We start from the raw sequence: 17,998 nt of genomic DNA, 5'->3' as shown, positions 1-17,998 counted from the left end.
TTATGTATTTACTATAAGTTTTTGCTTTGTGGTTACTGTGAGTTTCACATATATCACCCTGTGTATCTAACAGTCTATCTAAAATTAATAGCAATTTAAATTTAGGCACATTCCAAAACTACATTTTTGCTCCCTCCACATTTGATGTTTTTACTTTTTACAACTTTTTATTTTATGTGTCACTTAACTAATTGTAATTTTAGTTAATTTTACTACTTTTGTTTTAACCTCCTTAGCAGCTTTATAAGTGGTTAATCTACTACCTTGACACTATATTTACCTTTCCTAGTGAGATTTTCACTTTTGTATTTAACTGGTGCCCACTTCTTTTTAGCTTAAAGTAGTCCCTTTAATACTTCTTGTAAGACCAGTTTAGTAGTGATGAACTCCTTTAGCTTTAGCCTGTTGGAAAACTCTTTATCTCTTCTTCAGATATGAATGATAACCTTGCTGGGTAGAATATTTTTGGTGAGAAGTTTTTTGTTTTTTAGGGGTTTTTTTTTTTTTTTCATCACTTTGAATATGCCATAAGGCATTCTCTTCTGCCTTGCAAAGTTTCTGGTGCGAAAACTGTTGATAGCCTTATGGGATTTCCCTTGTACATAACAATTTTTTTTTTCTCTTGCTTCTTTTAAGATTCTGTCTTCATCTTTAACTGTTGACATTTTTATTTTAACCTGCTTTGGTGTGGCTCTCCTTGGGTTCATTTCATTTGAAATTCTCTGGAATTCATGAACCTGGATGTCTGTTTCCTTCCCTAGCTAAGGGAAGTTTTCATCTATCATTTATTTCTTCAAGTAAAATTTCTACCCCTTTCTATCTTCTCCTTATGGGACCTCCATAATGGGAATGCTATTCTGCTTTATGTTGTTGTGAAGGCCCCTTATTTTCATTTTTAAAAAATTCTTTTGTCTTTTTGCTGCTTTGTCTTCCAGCTCTCTAATACATTCTTCTACTGCATCCAGTCTGCCATTTAATCCTCTAGCATGTTGTTCCCTTCAGTTATTGTCTTCCTCAGCTCTGTGACTTCTATTTGGTACTTTAGGTTTTCTCTTTCCTTGTTGAAGTTCTCACTGCATTCAGCCATTCTTTTCCGGAGTTCAGTGAGCATCTTTATGACCATTACTTTGAATTCTTTATCAGGAGGGCTACTTGTCTCCATATCATTAAGGTCGTGTCCTTTTGTTTGGGACATATTTCCCTATTCCCTCATTTTGCTTAACTCTTTGTGTTTGTTTCTACATATTAGGCAGAACAGCTACATCTCTCAGTCTTGAAGGAGTGACCTTGTGAAGATGATAATCCTTCTCCTTCAACCTTGCCCAGCTCTTGGTTGTCTCTTGAACTTTTGTGATTATTTTAACTGCCTGACCTATTCTTGATATGCCCCCATTGTTGGGTGTGTGTGAAAACTTATCAGTGATCCAAGGGGAGGAATCTCATTTAGCACCTAGTTTTAGGTTGACTGGAAGTCAGACTCCAGCATCAGCTTTTAAAGTATGACAGTATATACAGCCTTGTGGGACTAAAGTTGTAAACTCTGCTGACTTCCGGACCAGGAGATCTAAAGGTGTCCCCTGGACAAGAGTTGCAAAAATCAGGGCTCCAGACAAGTGTATAAGTCCCTTTCTGAGAAGTCTTATTGAGCTGTAGTGAGGCCAAAGGGTATACAAGGATGGTGTCTCCCTACTTACATTCCCTGGATACACTTCCTTAGTCCTAGATGTGTGGTAAACCTGAAGCCTATTCATCAGGCTAAAGCTCCAGACTAAGAAAATAGGCATTTTTCAAGAAAGACTGGAGGTGTGTTTCAACCTGCTGTCCGTACAAGGCCCTGAGAGTGGTGCCTGACAAGAACTGTCTTTCTGGTTGTTACAGTCCTGTGCAGCTCTGGAGCATCCATCCTCAAGACCACCAGGTGATCAAGGGGGTGTTCCCTGTGTGAACTGCATGCACACTCTGGCTTTAGCAAGGCTGCTAAAGAGTGTAGTAGGCAGGACTTCAGAACGGCAGTGGGAAGATGTCTTAATTGTATGCACTTATGGGCTTCAGCAATGCAGCAAAGGAATGCCTTGTCTGTGAGAGCATGCTGGCTTTAGGCTGGGAGTAGGAGAATGACACAAATATTTGCACTCACCTGCCCCAGCCAGAGATCAAGGGAGACTGCAACCAACTGTGCCCTCCAGCCTCAGCAAATGCCACAACAGCTCACCCTTGGCTGTACCACCAAGGCATAAGAGGGCGCAGTATCTGAGCTCATCCACTTGCCCTAGCAGGCTCTGAGGAAAGTGCAACAATGGCGTTCCCCAACGCCTCCATCTCTGAGTAGTGTCTCAGCCATCCCCTACCCGCCCTACCCCCTGCCAAGGCCTCAGGATCACCAAATGAATCTCTTTCACAGGTACTTTTCAAGCTATGTTTTCACTGGGTCTTGGGGTGAGCGAGACCACATGTGAGCCCTCCAAAAGGGGAAATTGAAATTTCCCCTGGCACTTTGGGATTTTTGGACATCTGCCTTGTTGGTTTTCCAAGCCAGGTATACTGGCAGCTCATCTTTCCATTGCAGATCCCAGGGGCTGGGGTGCCCAATGCACGGCACCAATACCTTGCTCCTCTAGGAGACGTGCCTGTCTGGTGAGATTCTTCCCTATTGTGTTTGTGGCCAGGGGTGAAAGGCTTATGAGACCATGTTTCTGCCTCTCCTACCCATGTTTTGTGGTCCTTTGATACTTTGCTTTAGAAAGTAGTTCATCTAGTTTTCAGATCTTTTCAGAGGGAAATGATTTATATGTAGCTATACAGTGGGTGTGTCTGTGGGAGGAGGTGAGTTCAGGGTATTCCTATATTGCCATCTTGGACCCCCCCCCTTCTAAATGCTTTTTATATCCGTCACACTTGCAAGTAGATGTGATATCTAAGTTTAAAAATTTTTAGTGTCTTTGTCTTCTACTATTTGGACCTATCATATGATATTTGCAAATGTGGACATCTTGGATATCTGTATGCCTTAAGACTTTTGTAAATTGATTTGTGTCCTTTGTACTTTTATTTTTAAGGGCTAATTTTTTCCTCATTGATTTATATGAGACCATAACATATTAAGGATATTACATTATAATAGATGGTACAAATATTTTCTATTACTTATTTTGTATATTTATAAGTACTTCATAAATGGGTTGAAATACTGGTTAAGTTTTCTTACAAGACATAGAATTTTCAGAGACTAAATTAGCTTCTCATCCTTGTGTCTTAATGCATTAATTTGCCCAAGGAGAGAGTCAACTTTTTGAAGAAGCAAACTCTAATCAAACCTTGGAGAAACATTCATTTTTGTGAACCTCATTAAGTACAGATAACACATCACATTGATTCAAATTATTAGCCATATTTTGAAATAACGAATTGACTCTGAAACTTGATCTAACACAAACAGCTCGACTATTGACATGAAGACCTGGGACTATTATTCCTAGCAGCAAATTTCAGTTTAACAAAACTAGCAAAATAAATTAAGCCAATGTTATTCTATCTGCCTGATGAGATTGAGGGCAGACAGAGGCCAAGCTTAATCCCTGAGTCTCAAGGAGACATACTCCTTTGGGAAAGGCTAGATTGAATAACTGTCCTAGCCCTTTGGGAGGATATTCTCTCTCAGTTTTGGAAAGTATTTTTCTTTGGACCACAGCAATTGAAGTGTGCTCTCAGAGTCAGACTGATTGATTAGATGGTCCGGAAACACGCTTCCCCCTTGCCATGTCTTCCTCTGATCTAAACCTCCAGGTTTGAGAAGTTGAGCAAATTTTACATGAAACTTGGGTTTATTCAGAATATAGCCCTGGAAGTAAATGAAATATATGTACTTAACTTTTATCTATTTAAATGTGTATACATTTAACTTTTGTCCCATTTTTGTACTTCACAACTTCCTTCCTTCTACACATACAGACTTCTCAACATTTCCACCCTCACAGAAAATAAAATGTGTCAGCACTACACAGCACCAGTTGGCACGCTTTCCCCAAATAGGGCCCGTTGTTTGAAACTCTTTGCCATTTGAAGGAGCCAAATGGAGAAAAAAATGTCATGCGCATTTGATGAAACAAATTTGCAGACACTCAAATGCTTCAGCCACTGATGCCTCTTGGGGAAATTCTGAAAAACATCCTATCTGTAAACAATCTGTTTCAGTGCCACATGTTTTTTAAATTTCTTTGCCCGTTGACATTTAAAAAAAAATAAAGGAACACATTTGCTTGTGAAAACAGGACCTTTTGTTTCTTATACATATACTTTATCATAGAAATTAAAACGAAATAGGTCAGCTGGCCCATTTGCTTGTGAAGGATCATTTTCTAAAGAAATCCTAGTTCTTTGGCCAACCTCATTTTGAACTGCTAAGATCTTTCTTATGGCCTCTGTTCTCAAGTTAAATAGAACTTATTATTAAAATGAGAAATTCTAGAGCTAATGTTTTCTTTTGTATCTATCTATAGCATTTCTTTTTCTTTTCTTTAGGTTTAATTCTTTCTTTTTAGACTTGTTTTATATTGCTGTAATTTTTGTCTACCAACATATTTTTGAAAATTCTCTTAGGCTTGTGATACTATTTCCCTTCCTCAACTTTTGAAGCTGTTTTGAGCCACATGACTTCTTTGACTAATGAAATAGGAGAAGTGGTACATGTAACTTCCAAGTTATCCCTCCTTCATTTGCTACCTGTGAGGACTGCAGAAGTGCATTCCCAGGTAAAATTTCCATCCAGAGGGTCTCTTAGTAACTATGATGAATAGAGTCCCTCTCCATCACACCCTGGATGGGTGTTGTGAAAAAGAAACAAATTCTTCAGATAAATAAAATATTAAGCCATTTGCTGCCTGCAACAAATAGCTTGCAAAAAATTTTAATGATAATCAAATTAAACTGAAATGAATTGAAGTTTTGGTATTTCTTGATAATACCTGAAAGAAGAATTATCTTTCTCACCGATTACAAGTCTAGCATCACTACCACCATTCGATGCACTACTTGATGTGAAATCTCTGTTGAAGTTGCTTATGTATAGCATTTAGGCTATACAATTTAGGTTAGGTGAATTTGAGATGATCGTACAGGGACAGAGTGGGGATGGGGGCAGGAGAGTATGATATGAATCAGCCCCTCAATTATTGCAAGATCTCAACATGAAAGAAGCTATATGAGAGGATGAACAATGGATAAAAACTGCAATGGATGTGTTATCTCACATCCCAGCATCTAGGGAGATAACATTACTCTTCCAGATAGAATAATGTTAGATACTATCTAGATAACTAGCAGATATCCTCAGAAGTAAAGACTCAATTTCTATACTATTTGTGTTCTTTTGTGGGGAAAAACTCAATTTTTTTAGATCAAATAAATTTTCATACTTTACTAAATAGTTTGCTTCCTTAAAGTCTGCGAACGTATATTCATTAAATCTCTTCTATGAAGAAATGTTTCTCTGAAAGGCTATCAAAATTACAATGACAGTATCTATTCATCTTTTGTCTTGCCCTAAGTGACAGCACAGTGGCTGTTTTACATTTCCTGTGAATTTCCATTTGCCAAACCTTATGCATTAGGTTAGACCTATTTTGATTTTGTGATTCTGTTAGGTTAGGGTCCCTGGGGAGCAGATTACTGGAGGTGGCTCTTGGGAGTGACTGACACCTATAAAGGAAGAGGGAGCAGAAATGCAACAGCAGCCTCAGCAATTCTGTGGCGCTTGTGGATCAGGTCTGGCCTTTGAGAATTGTCCTCAGTCTAAGGAAAGACACCTGGTCTTGTGGCCCTGCATCAACCAGTCATTGGATACAAGATGACCCTGGGGCATCAGAGCTCTTCCAGCTGAGGGAAATTCCCAGAGAGACACTCAGCTCTGAGTTATCATCAAGCCCAGTGAACTCAAAATCAATCAGTTGATCTAAATGCAAAACCTAAAACTATAAGACTTCTGGAAGAAAACAAGACAAAACATTTGTGAGCTTGGACAAAGATTTCTTAGATCCGATACCAGAAGCCTGATCCATGAAAGTACAAAGTTATAAATTAGACTTTATAAAAATTAATAACTTCTGCTCTTCTAAAGACACTGTTAAGAGAATGAGAAGAGTAACCAGAGCCTGGAGAAAGTAATTGCAAAACACATATCTGAAAAATTACTTGTGTCTAGGATACATAAAGAATTCTAATCCAATAACAGGAAACAAGAAACTTAAAAATGGACAAAAGATTTCAATATATACTTCACCAGATAAGATGTAAGGATGGCAAATAAACACAATAAAGGTGCTCAGCACCATTAGCTATTAAGGAAATGCAAATGCAAGCCACACTGCCATAGGACTACATCTATCAGAATGGCTAAAACTTAAAAGGCTGACCCTACCAGGACTGGAGAGAATGTGGATAAACTCAAACTCTCGACATGCTGGTGGAAACGTAAAATGCAACCACCACTTTGAAAAGCAGTTTGATGGTTTTTAAGAAAATTAAAAGTATATCTACGGTACGATTCAATCGTTTCACCCTTAGGTGTTCACCCAAGAGAAGAGAAAGCGTATGTCCATACAAACAGTTGTATGGGAATGTTTATAGCGGCTTTATTTGTAAGAGTCAAACACTTGAAATAACCTAAATGTCAGCCAATAGGTGAAGGGATAAACAAACATACATTCAATACAGTGGGATACTATTCAATAAAAATGAATTATTGATACACACTACAACATAGATGAAGCTCAAAATAGTTTTGCCAAGTGAAAGAAGCCAGTAAAGGGGTTACATACTGTGTGACTCCATTTATATAAAGCTCAAGGAAATGCAAAATAGTATACAGTGACACAAAGCATCTCAGTGCTTCCTTGAGAATGGCCTATAGGCAGGTGGGGAGAAGTGGGTGAGAGAGATGACAGAGGAGCATGAGAAACTCCTGGGGGTGATGGAAAGGTTCCTTCTCTTAACTGGTTTGTATACATATGTCAAAGTCAAGTTTGCTTCAGTAAGAGAGAGACAGAAGGAAGGAAAGGAAGGAAAGGGAGGGAAGGAAGGGAAGGAAGGAAAGAAGGAAGGAAGGAAGGAAGGAAGGGAAGGAAAGAAGGAAGGAAGGAAGGAAGGGAAGGAAGGAAAGAAGGAAGGAAGGAAGGAAGGAAGGAAGGAAGGAAGGAAGGAAGGAAGGAAGGAAGGAAGGAAGGAAAGAGAAAGAACAGAGGAAAGAAAGAAATCCAAAACAGAAAGTTCTGAGACATCATTTCTCATGAATTAAAGTGAAATACACATATATCCAATTTTCTAGAACAGCCACAAATCTTTATGTTTAAATATACATAGAAATACAGTTCTATATTGATCTCATTCTAAGAATAAATAGGAATATTTCCTCTAAATCACTTGAAATGGTCATTTAAAACACAAGTAATATATTAACAAATGATTTGAAAGTTTGCTCCTCAACGGGAAGAATTTTCTGAAAGCCATTTTAGAACATTAAAATTTAGAAATAGGAGACTGCAACAAAATACCTGCTTCCTGCAAACATAATGCTATATCATACCAAGTATTAAAAGAACAGAATTTATACAATTTGACACAATTTAAGGCATTGCTTGCCTTCCCCAGTTTATCAAATGCAAAAATCTTTCAGCTACTTTAAGGTCATTTTGGAGAGCTGACTTTCTGTGTAGTGTGACAGATTAAAAATTTTAAAAAGTGCTTTCATATTTTTGGCACCTAAGATAATGATCCTTTAATGAAGTCATCACTAAATTGCAACTTGAAAGCTAAAGGTTTATGAGGTTTTATAATAAGCTTAGTTTTGCACAACGAGCGAACTACTTCATACATATTCTAGCATAATGAATTCATACCCACATGCTCACTTTTGGAGGATGTCACATAACCGGTGACATCACATGTTTTACATGATTCATCTCTGTGTGTCACAGTTGGGCAGGAATAGTTCAGAGGGAGAAATCCTGAGCCAGGTATCTGGTTCAGGTCAAGCCTCCTTACAAGAGAATTTTTATTTACTCAGCAGCTTCAAATGAGATGATTTATATGCACTCGCTGTTCTCTGTCAGAAGATATTCAAATGCAGCAGAGGCAACAGTTTAAATAATATCCTCAACCTCCAACAGGCCCAGAAGAATAGGGTGCAGATAAACAGGGACAACCTGGCACCTGAGATGTCGATCTCATCTTAGTGAGACTAACACCTCATTATCCCAGAATGTCCCTACTACGGGTGCACACATATTCCTCGGTCACTCAGTAGTTGAAATCTTCCCCAACCTCCCCGAATCTCAACTTCTTAATTTCTAACATGGTAATAATTACAACGAGAGTATCAATATGAGAGTGGTGATTCTGAAACCCCCCAGCCATCTGCTGTGGTAAGGAATCGGAAGGACAGCCTCTGTCAATCACCTAGGGCCATGCCTGGGGCTCAGTCCATTTGTTCTATTTCAAACAATAAAGACTGAGTGCTGTTTTGCTATCAGAGACCCTGTCTTGTGGACACAGAGATGAACAAAGAAAGGCCCGTTCTCCCTCTAAGAATGTAGTTTACCAGGAGAGTCCAAAAATTGAGGTACTATTCAGAGAACAGTGTAGTAAAGACAAATAGGAAACGACCATCTCCAGATAGGAGGAGAATGTTTCGCTATGCATGGGTGGTCGAGACACCTTCACAGAATTAAACAGATTTCATCCTTCAATTTCAATGTCTTCTGCTAAAGCAAACAGCCACTATTTAAAAGAGGCACCTGAGATGCACCCGCAAGCTGGTATGTACCTCGTGGTATATAGCAGAATCGGCTCTGATGAGTGACCATTCCAAGAGTTGCAAGATCTGAAAGGCATCGTGTGATGAGCAGACAGCACTAATTGTGGATGTCTTATGGCCTTGAGGTCTCTAATTCTAACCTCCTCCAGCTAAATGTATTCTTTGAGAAATGTAAAAACACAGTAGAACACAGCAGAACCAGCTACTTGCAGCCCCAGGGCTCCCAACTGTCTTAAATGTAAATTGAAAGCAGTAGATTCTGAACTCCAGGAAGCTAATTGGGAGCCCTGGGCAGAAATCCTAAATGTGGTAATTGGCACCTGTCCTTTTCAGTGTCATACGCAGCCAACTAGAGAGTTACCTCTAGGGTGCTAATTGATTAGCGTTGTTAGAGGGAAAGGCGGTAAACGGAGACTGGTGAGCTGAAGTCTCTCATTTCCAAAACTGCAATTTAACTGCTTATCCAAGAGTTCTAAGAGGAGAAAAAGATGTTTTCATATGGTACTGGCGAGTGATACTTTTTCTTTGGACAACAGAATTCTAAGTAGCTCCAACAGGCGTATTAAAAAAATCTTCATTGTTAGGCTTTTTTTTTTTTTTTGCCAGCTGAAAAAAAGCAATGTAAGATTAAATGATCACTACCGTTAGCAAGTAGATTTTTAATAAAATGCATGTTCTACTAGTCTAAGCTGGTCTCCCTTGACTTCTGTTTCTTTAACAAAACCCTCCTCCTGAAGATAATTATGGATTTGAGGGATACGTCCAGGCTATCTGGGGCCGGGTTAAGTGAATGTAACTTTGAAAAGAGATGTTTATGTTTTTGAAAAAATAATGGCAGGAGTGGGCTTCTGGATATGCGCCTCACTAGATCAACTGTTCTTAGCTGATGATGCTGAGATGGGACAGGAGTAGTAGGGTAGAGCTGCTGAATCCAGAAGGAAATCGAGAAATCCAAGATCAAGGTCCCCGGGCCCACAGGGGAGCCCATTTGAATGCTATTGATTCCAAATAACTATACTCCAGCGCACTGGTAGGTACTTTACCAACCATTTTCACATCCCAAATATCGTATTTGAAGTAGACTATTAAAGCTCATCATTCTGATTTTATGGATGAAATATACGACCCTGAGAGTTTAAATGACTTGGTTATGGTCACCCAGCTTGGAGGTGGGACACTTGGGCCTGATTCCTTGGCCTGTGATCTTTCTTCTATACCATATGGCCTGTACGTTAGAGCTGAAAGTGTTGTTCCAGAAATGTCCATGGTGGAGTCTAGGGGATCCTTACTAAAACTGAATCAAGCGTGTACAGATGGCTTTTTTTTTTTCTTTAAGGGAAATTCTCAAATTCTCTTATAAAAGTGGAGGACTAGTGTAATGAGCTCCCGTGTCCCCATCCCCCAGCTGTAACGTCTCTCAACAGCCTTCACATTTGCTATCTGAGGCCTAGACAGGTAGTAGATGGGGCTCAGGGAAAAAGCACCTAGATGTCCCAGGGCATAAGAGAGCTCATGGGAGAGACAAGATCTCAAAGGTCAGACCTAGGTATGTCATCAACCGACTAGAAAGAGCAGGCACTGGAAATACCTAGAATAGACCGTGATTTCACCCTTAGCCTAAATAAACTGCACAATGTGATTTACCCAATCGGTACCTTGTTTGAATTCCAGAATTTCCTCACATATAAGCAAATACTCTGGAGTAACCAGGATGTCTGTGATATTGTGGGGCCACACCATAGCGCACCTAACTTCCCTACTGCCCAATAATATCACTTAGTTGGCACTCCACCCGCTTGGCTGCATGCTACTAGAAAAAAAAAGGATATTCCATGTTTTATTTTTAAAATCTTTACTAATAAAAATGCGAAAGCAAAACTAGATCAGGAAAATCTCAGCATTAATCAAAGAAGTTACAGTTGTATTAACCATAATGCTTTAAAAAAAAAAAGAATTCGCACAAACTTCATTTCTTACCGGTTTTTTGTTTCTCTGTTGTATATTTGACTCTGAACTTGCAGACCTGGTGCTGAAATAAAGTAAGAGTTTAGAATTCCAAAATTTTATCTCAGGTGTGCACACACTTGTATACACAGATACACACACACACACACCCCACATCAAATAGATCTTTACGCCGTGACACTGAAGATAATTGTCATAAAGTATTTCCTCCAAATGTCAGTTTCTGAACTTTTCTAAAGGAAATCAAAACTATGGAATGTAAACTTCACTCAAAGAAGATAAAATAGCTTTTAAAGCTTCTCTTGAGAATAAGCAGTCTGAACAGTACAGTCTGTTCTGAAAACCTGCAAAATCTCTTATTTCAACTAAAAAAAGAAAAAGAAAAAGTGGAAGAAAGCCTATCATCCTACTAAACAGCAGACTTGGGGAATTCTTTGTCTCCTACGCTGTTTCTCACTCAATCTCTCTTTCTGGGATCATTTCCAGTAGTTTACAAACATGCTGTTATTTATTGCATCTTGAGCCCTCTTAACCCTTTACTTTCGGCTTGATTACCCTGATCCCCCCCCTTTTTTTAATAATGGGTGTTTCTTTTTTTCTTTTTTTAGATTTAATTTATTTATTTGACAGAGAGAGACAGCAAGAGAAGGAACACAAGCAGGGGGAGTGAGAGAGGAAGAAGTAGGCTTCCCGCGGAGCAGGGAGCCCAACACGGGGCTCCTTCCTAGGACCCCAGGATCATGACCGGAGCTGAAGGCAAATGCTTAACGACTGAGCCACCCAGGCGCCCCACCCTGATCCCCTCTTTAATGAGGCTGTATTCTCACTGTCTCTCCTCCTGCGTTTTGTTAAGGCAGCTCTCCATCCAGACTCTCACAAGCACTATTCCACAGAAACTGCCCTTAGTTCATCAGCGATCTGCACATCACTGTATTTAGTGATCATTTGTCACATCTCACCTTACTTGACAGCTTTTGACATGATTTATCGCTTCCTCCTTGACAGGCTCTCTGCACGCGGCTGCAGGACGTCCTAAGCTCCCAGGGTTTCTTGCTGTCCCACCCGCTGCTCCCTCTCAGTTTGCTTTGATGGTTCTTTCTCTCTCCCGGTGCTCTCACCCTTGGCATGCTCCAAGGCTTCCTCTCTCCTCTATTCTTATCCACTCCGTTGATAATGTCATCCAACCTCATGGCTTTAAATTTGTCAATATGCTGATCACTGCCAAGTACGCATTTCCAGACTTCTCCCTTGCATTCCGGATTCATTCATGCAATGGCCTACTTGACATCCCCACTGGGATGTCTAATAGATAGCTCAGTTTCACCATTTCCAAAGCTAACCCCTAATTCGTACCCCCAATTTTCTGCTTGCAGTCTTCCCCATCTCAGTTGATGATGACAGCATCCTTCCACTCACTCAGGCTGACACCTTGACTCCTTTTTTTTTGTCTCAGAATCCATATCCAATCCAGCCAGAAACTCTTGGCTCGACAGTCAAAATATATCCAGTATCTGGCCGGCTCTCACCATCCTCACTGCTGACATCCTGGTCCAAGCCTCAGACCACCATCAGCTTGTGCCTGGATTATTGCAATAGCCTCCTGAATGGTGCTCTCTGCTTCCATCTTTGCCCACTACGTTCTGTTTTCCGTACACCTACCATAAGAAAAATTATGTCACTCCTCTGCTCAAAACCCTCCAGTAAGGGATCTCACTTCACACAGAATAAAAGCTGACACCCGTATAACGGCATACGAGGTCCTACCGATGTCTCACCCGTTCACCCCTCCCGTCCGCTGTAGGACTCCAGCCCACTCCCTCCCACCTACTTTCTCCGCCCATACCACCCCACCTCTGCCTCTCTCAGTTCATCTGATACTCTTCTCAATCAGTCCTGCTGGCTTCCTCACTGTTCTTCCACCTCCTCGTATAGACAGACTCTCCTGTCAAGTCCTAATGCCAGGAACATGTACTCCATCCTTCTCTGCTTGACTCTTTTCCACTCCCGTCTTGTCTTTGTTCAAATATCTCTTCTCAGTGAGGCCCACCGTATGCGCCCTCCTTTAGAACTGACCTCTTAGGGCACCTGGCTTGCTCAGTGGGTTGAGCATCCAATTCTTGATTTCAACTCGGGACATGATCTCAGGGTCATGAGATTGAGCCCTGAGTTCAGCTCCACACTCAGCGGGGAGTCTGCTTGAGATTGTCTCTCTTCCCTTCCCTCCGCCCCTCCCCCCACTTGAGTGCGTGCTCTCTCTCTAAAATAAATGAGAAAATCTTTTTACAAAATTAAATTGACCTGCCCACCCTCTATCTATCCTCATGGCCTCGCTTAATTTTTCTTTGCTATATTTACCACTTTCTAGCATACTATAGAATTTGCTTATTATGTTTCCTCCCGACTGAAAAGGCAAACTTCTTGAAGATAGGGAATTTTTTCTATTATTATTTTATTACCCCTTCCTTGGCATCTTGAGTAAGGCTATAAATGGTCAGTAAATATTTTTTAACGAATGAATGAATAAATGGATGATTTAGTAACACGCCAGTCTTAACGTCTTGTTCTTCTGCCTGCCAACCACTAAGCCTTACTTTAAAATCCCAGGGTACTCCTATGATTCTCTATCCTACTATCTCCCTAATGAATGTATTATTTTATTTCCATGTTATTGTGCATGTCTTTCACTTTTCAAAAACCTTAAAACCTTTTAAATTGTTCACAAAGTAATCAGTGACTATTGAACAAAATTAATTAGATTCCCACTCAGTGGAGGGACACGCTGGGGTTCTGAGGGAGGTAATGGCTCTTCTCGCATCATACCAAATCAGCAAAAACCAGTATTTTGGTGCTTTCTACTTGACAGCACCTCTTTATCATGAAATGGAAAACAAACTTTGTCATCATGTTGCTGGGCAAAACAACAAATGGTTTTGAAAGACCTTAATAAGCTGCTCCCTTTTACCATCTAACTAATTTTATCTTCTATGAGTACATCTCACAGACATGATATTCTTCTCAAACGGTACTACCCGGTGATCCCAGACTATGTGTTTATCCTTTTCTTTGGTTATTTCCTCTGACAAGAATGCTCTTGCTCTCTTCTACGTTAGTTAAAATCCAACCTATTCTTCACACCATGACTCAAATTCTGCCTTTTCCTGAAGCTTTTTTGATCCTACCGGTCAAAAGTGTTTCTTACCTCTGTGTCCAAAGCAGTATGTGTACGTCTGTCTCTTATTATAGCCCTGATTACATTTCATCATGTAAGTAATTATTTGTCGACCTATGTTTTTGCACTCCTCAGTGATACTTCCTAGAGGACAAGGAATATCTTTGTTTGTTTTTTATTCGCCCAGTGACATACCACGCAAGAAATTAATACACGGTCACTGGATGAAGCCCAACAAAAAACACAAAAAGTTGTGGGTACAGTACCCCTTTGTGCATATGCAGATGCGCCACAAGTGTACAAGAGAAAGTACCATTTGGAACCACCTTCTTTTAATAATGCCTGAAACAAAACTACAGATTTAAAAGTGAGGGAGCTTTGGCTGCCTGACAATAATATTTAAAGGTCATGAGTCATGGCCTCAGAGTAACCATAGCTACTCCGCATACACAGTACAAGTCATGTTTGTAGCATAACTCAGGAGAAAGCTTATTAGCCTTGAGAGAGAGAAAAATGAGAATTAACAAATATATTTATGAAGCTTGTTTTTATTGCAGTGGTTTTGTTGTACTTCGAGGTTCATGGAAAAACTGAGAAAATCCTTTAAATTTCTATCAGCAGGGAGTATTAATAGGACATTTCAGCTTTACAGTCATTTTTTTTCCTCAGTAAGTAACAAGAACATAAATATTTCCTTCCTTTCAGTGACATATCTATCTGTTTTCCAACATTTACCCTGTGTTTTTTTACAGGGGTAGCAATCAGTTACCACTTCGTTCGTATGACTAGAAGACTTTACTAAAACTGGCTTGGAAATACAGCTATTGAGCACCCAATTCTTATGGGAAAGAATTTCCTGGGAAAATACCTTCTTTATTCCCTAGGTTAATCACATCCAAGGACTAACCCTCTTTTCTTAGACCAACACAGGAGCAAATTCCCATTTGGTTTCTATAAACTGTAGAGAAGATCTGTCTCAAGGGCATGAGAAGGACAGAAAGAAAAGTAGGTCCCAGGCACATGGGACCAGTTTGCTCCTGCGTAGAAATGAAGGAGCTGACCTGAACCCACCTAAGGGTAAGCCAAGGTAGTATGTACTCAGCTGTGTCCAAGCTCACAGCCCTGCTCTCTACTTGCACTGAACACTCAGCTCCATATACCAGGAGAACAAAAACACCAATGGTAATTTACAGTGAGAGCACAGTCCTGCTTTTCACTTGGCCTCCCTGCTGGTTGTACACTGGGCTATTTATTTAAAGTTGTTAATCACAGGGCATTTTCTCTTCATTTGGTAACATTATGTTCACCTCTCTGATTGTCAGCACGTTGACATATTATCTCTTTAGAGGCTGTGTTCAGGGAAATTAAAAGAAAATGAGTGTTTGCTAAATTTCGTTTTCTTTACCAGACAAAGACTCCCTCCCTCCCAAAGACTGTTAATCTTTTGAAGGTCGTAGACCTTTTGCACATGGAAACAACATCTCACATAAGGTTTTGGGGTATTTGTGAATTTCCCACAGCACCTATGGACCGTAGACCCAAGGTGAAAAGCACTAATAGCTCTGCTTAGTTAGGCTTTCAAATGTATTTTCATTACATGAAATGTGTGGACCTTGTTTTTATTTGCTTTTCACAGGACACCACCCATCACAATCTAGCTCTTTCTACAGAGGAGGTTATGGTCATCTCCTTTTCCAGGCTTAAAAGAAAATGCTAAGTGGCAGGTATTTCTACATTTGAAGGGGAAATGCGTATTGTGCCTACATGTGAACTTCCCTGTGACTAATTGTAGATCAATTACAGAGGTGAATTTTACTTCCATGTTTGTAGCCAGAGTTGATTTGGGGTTTTATGTGAGGAAAACTGGAATGACCTAGCTTCTTTTGTGGACATCTCCTGGCAAGGAAGTGGTGAAGGTGACGTTTCATGACGGTGGTTCTAATAACATTCAGCCTTCCCTCCCCATGCCAATAAAATGGTTGGGGTGAGTATGTGATTTTGAGAAGAGCAAGTAAGGGACATTTTATTCATTCAACAAATATTTATTGAACACCTATTGTGTATCAGACCCTGCCCTATGAAAGCACCATTCAAAGAAAGGGGTCCTTTTCCAGGATAAGGTGAAAAGTCTGTTTGATGTTTTCCCCCAGACTTTAAAAAAAGGTTTTCTTTGAAGCCCTCAATAAAATCTCCTTCATCTAGAAATTCCCACGAACTCTTTTGAGACAGAAGGAGCTGGGAACTCACCTGATTCTCTCTGGGGTTTCAGGCCCTGGGGCCACAGATTTCTTGCTATAACATTCTCCCATTTCAAGTCAGGCCCACTGGTGTACCCAGTCCATGGGACAGACATCAACTATCCCCATTCCTTAGCTTCAGAATCCCTGTGGACTGTTCTACTGTTCCCTGTTGCTAGGCAACCACAATAGTTGTGGGAAGAACAGTTACTTCCCAAGGGAAAAAAAAATCTTAATTACAAAGCCACAGTAACCCTTCAAAACATCTCACAAATCAGATCCAGGCATGAGTATTCAGGAAGAATCACCACATATTCATCATTTCTGGAAAATGCATTCAAAGCAGGCCAGAAGCAGTGGTTTTGCGCTCAAGCCATGGCTTGCTTGCATCTAGAACCAGTGCTGACAGTCACACTCCTTGTCTAAGAGGGGCGCATCCGCAGAAATGGGTGGGTTTGCAGGATGGCAGTAGTTTTTGCCCCAGACTCCACCTCCTTGTGATGATCTTCTTTCCCGGGGACCCCCAGACTCCAAGATTCCACCTCGCCACATTCTGACAAAGGCTTCTTTTCCTGATGCAGAGGTGGTAAATTGTGCCCAATGAGCATTCTGTTCAGTGTCACAACTCATCTGCACCGCTGCTCCTTCTTCCCTTCGCTTGTCCAAAGACACCAGCCACTTTCTTCCAGCCAGTTGCTGTATCTCTCCCTGGATGTGTTCATGGTCCCGGGTCAGCCTGTATGCACTGCACTTCCTGCCGGAGCAGGAAGTGCATGTAGGACTTCCACAATCTACAGATGGGAATCACTTCTGGGTTTGGATTCTTTCCATCCTAGGCTCACCCAAACCTGATCACATAGCCCATCCCAAAAGAACTTAGGTTGGAATGACAGCAATTTTTCCAATCACAGAATTTGTTTGTAGGGATAGAGCACATTAGATCAAGTGACTGCAAAAGCAGTGGGCAAGGTTGGAACTTACCAGTTCAAGAGTATAATTAGCATTTACTTCTACAATAAGATTTTAAGTCACCTCAATCCTTAGTTTAAAGAAAACAAAACAAAACCTAAGAGTAAAGTTATGAATTGTGGAGCAGTTGGTGTTCTGGGTGGAAAAATCCCCACTAACTAGGTAGGTGTGGAAGTAGAAAGATTGGGTATTGGCCTCACATCTAGTTAGTAGCCTCTGGAATTCAGAAAATCATCTCACCTCTCTATGCCTTAGGTCTTTTATTTCTAAAGGACTTACTTGAGTTGTTTCTGTCAACCCTTCCAACTCTAACATTCTGTTCTGTTTCCTTACCCCTTCTTATTTAAAAAAAAAAAAAAAAACCCACAGGGTAGATTATACTTTAGTGCGTTTTAGAGGAATGTGCAGATGTTTGACATGTAGTTGGTTCATAACAACTTATGAAAAAAAGGTCATCTCAATAATGGCTGGCGAAAGGCAGTGTAAGCACTAATTATTTATAATGGTTATTAATCTTATCTTACATCTCACTGATCAAAAAGAGAGGCGGGGAGATATGGCTGGTCCAAAAACAAGGACTTTCAGAAAGTCCTTGAAAAACAAAGTGACTTTTCCACTGTTAATCCTCCTTAAATGAATATTACCAAAGGATTTCAGAAGGAGGTGGTAAAGAAATTAGCAGGTTTATTGAAGACATGTTGGTCTGCAGAATTCTTGGCGGACCAGGCTAAATAATGAAATAAATATGATGCTATTTTTTAGATTAAGTTAAGGAAAAGTCCTTATGCATGAAAATCATTGAAACGGTCTTGTTTTTAAAAGATGGACTGAATTAAAAAAAAAAAACCCAAC

The 17,998-nt window shown here is 40.2% G+C and overlaps 1 protein-coding gene across 1 annotated transcript in view; it reads right to left on the bottom strand.

Moving 5' to 3' along the window:
- CCDC192 (coiled-coil domain containing 192) overlaps positions 1-16,306 on the bottom strand; it is a 197,887-nt gene extending 181,581 nt beyond the window's left edge. Inside the window, 2 exon segments of the mRNA XM_028103648.2 lie at positions 10,784-10,835; positions 16,188-16,306. Of these exon segments, the coding sequence (XP_027959449.2) occupies positions 10,784-10,835; positions 16,188-16,306 (171 nt within the window).
- Positions 16,307-17,998: the final 1,692 nt, after the last annotated feature.

This window comes from Eumetopias jubatus, unplaced genomic scaffold (assembly GCF_037043125.1).
Source record: "Eumetopias jubatus isolate StellerSeaLion01/CBP00866 unplaced genomic scaffold, mEumJub1_p1.0 scaffold_5, whole genome shotgun sequence".
Taxonomy (NCBI): Eukaryota; Metazoa; Chordata; class Mammalia; order Carnivora; family Otariidae; genus Eumetopias; species Eumetopias jubatus.
The sequence above is the reverse complement of the archived record's forward strand: the minus strand, read 5'-3'. Positions and strand labels throughout refer to the sequence as shown.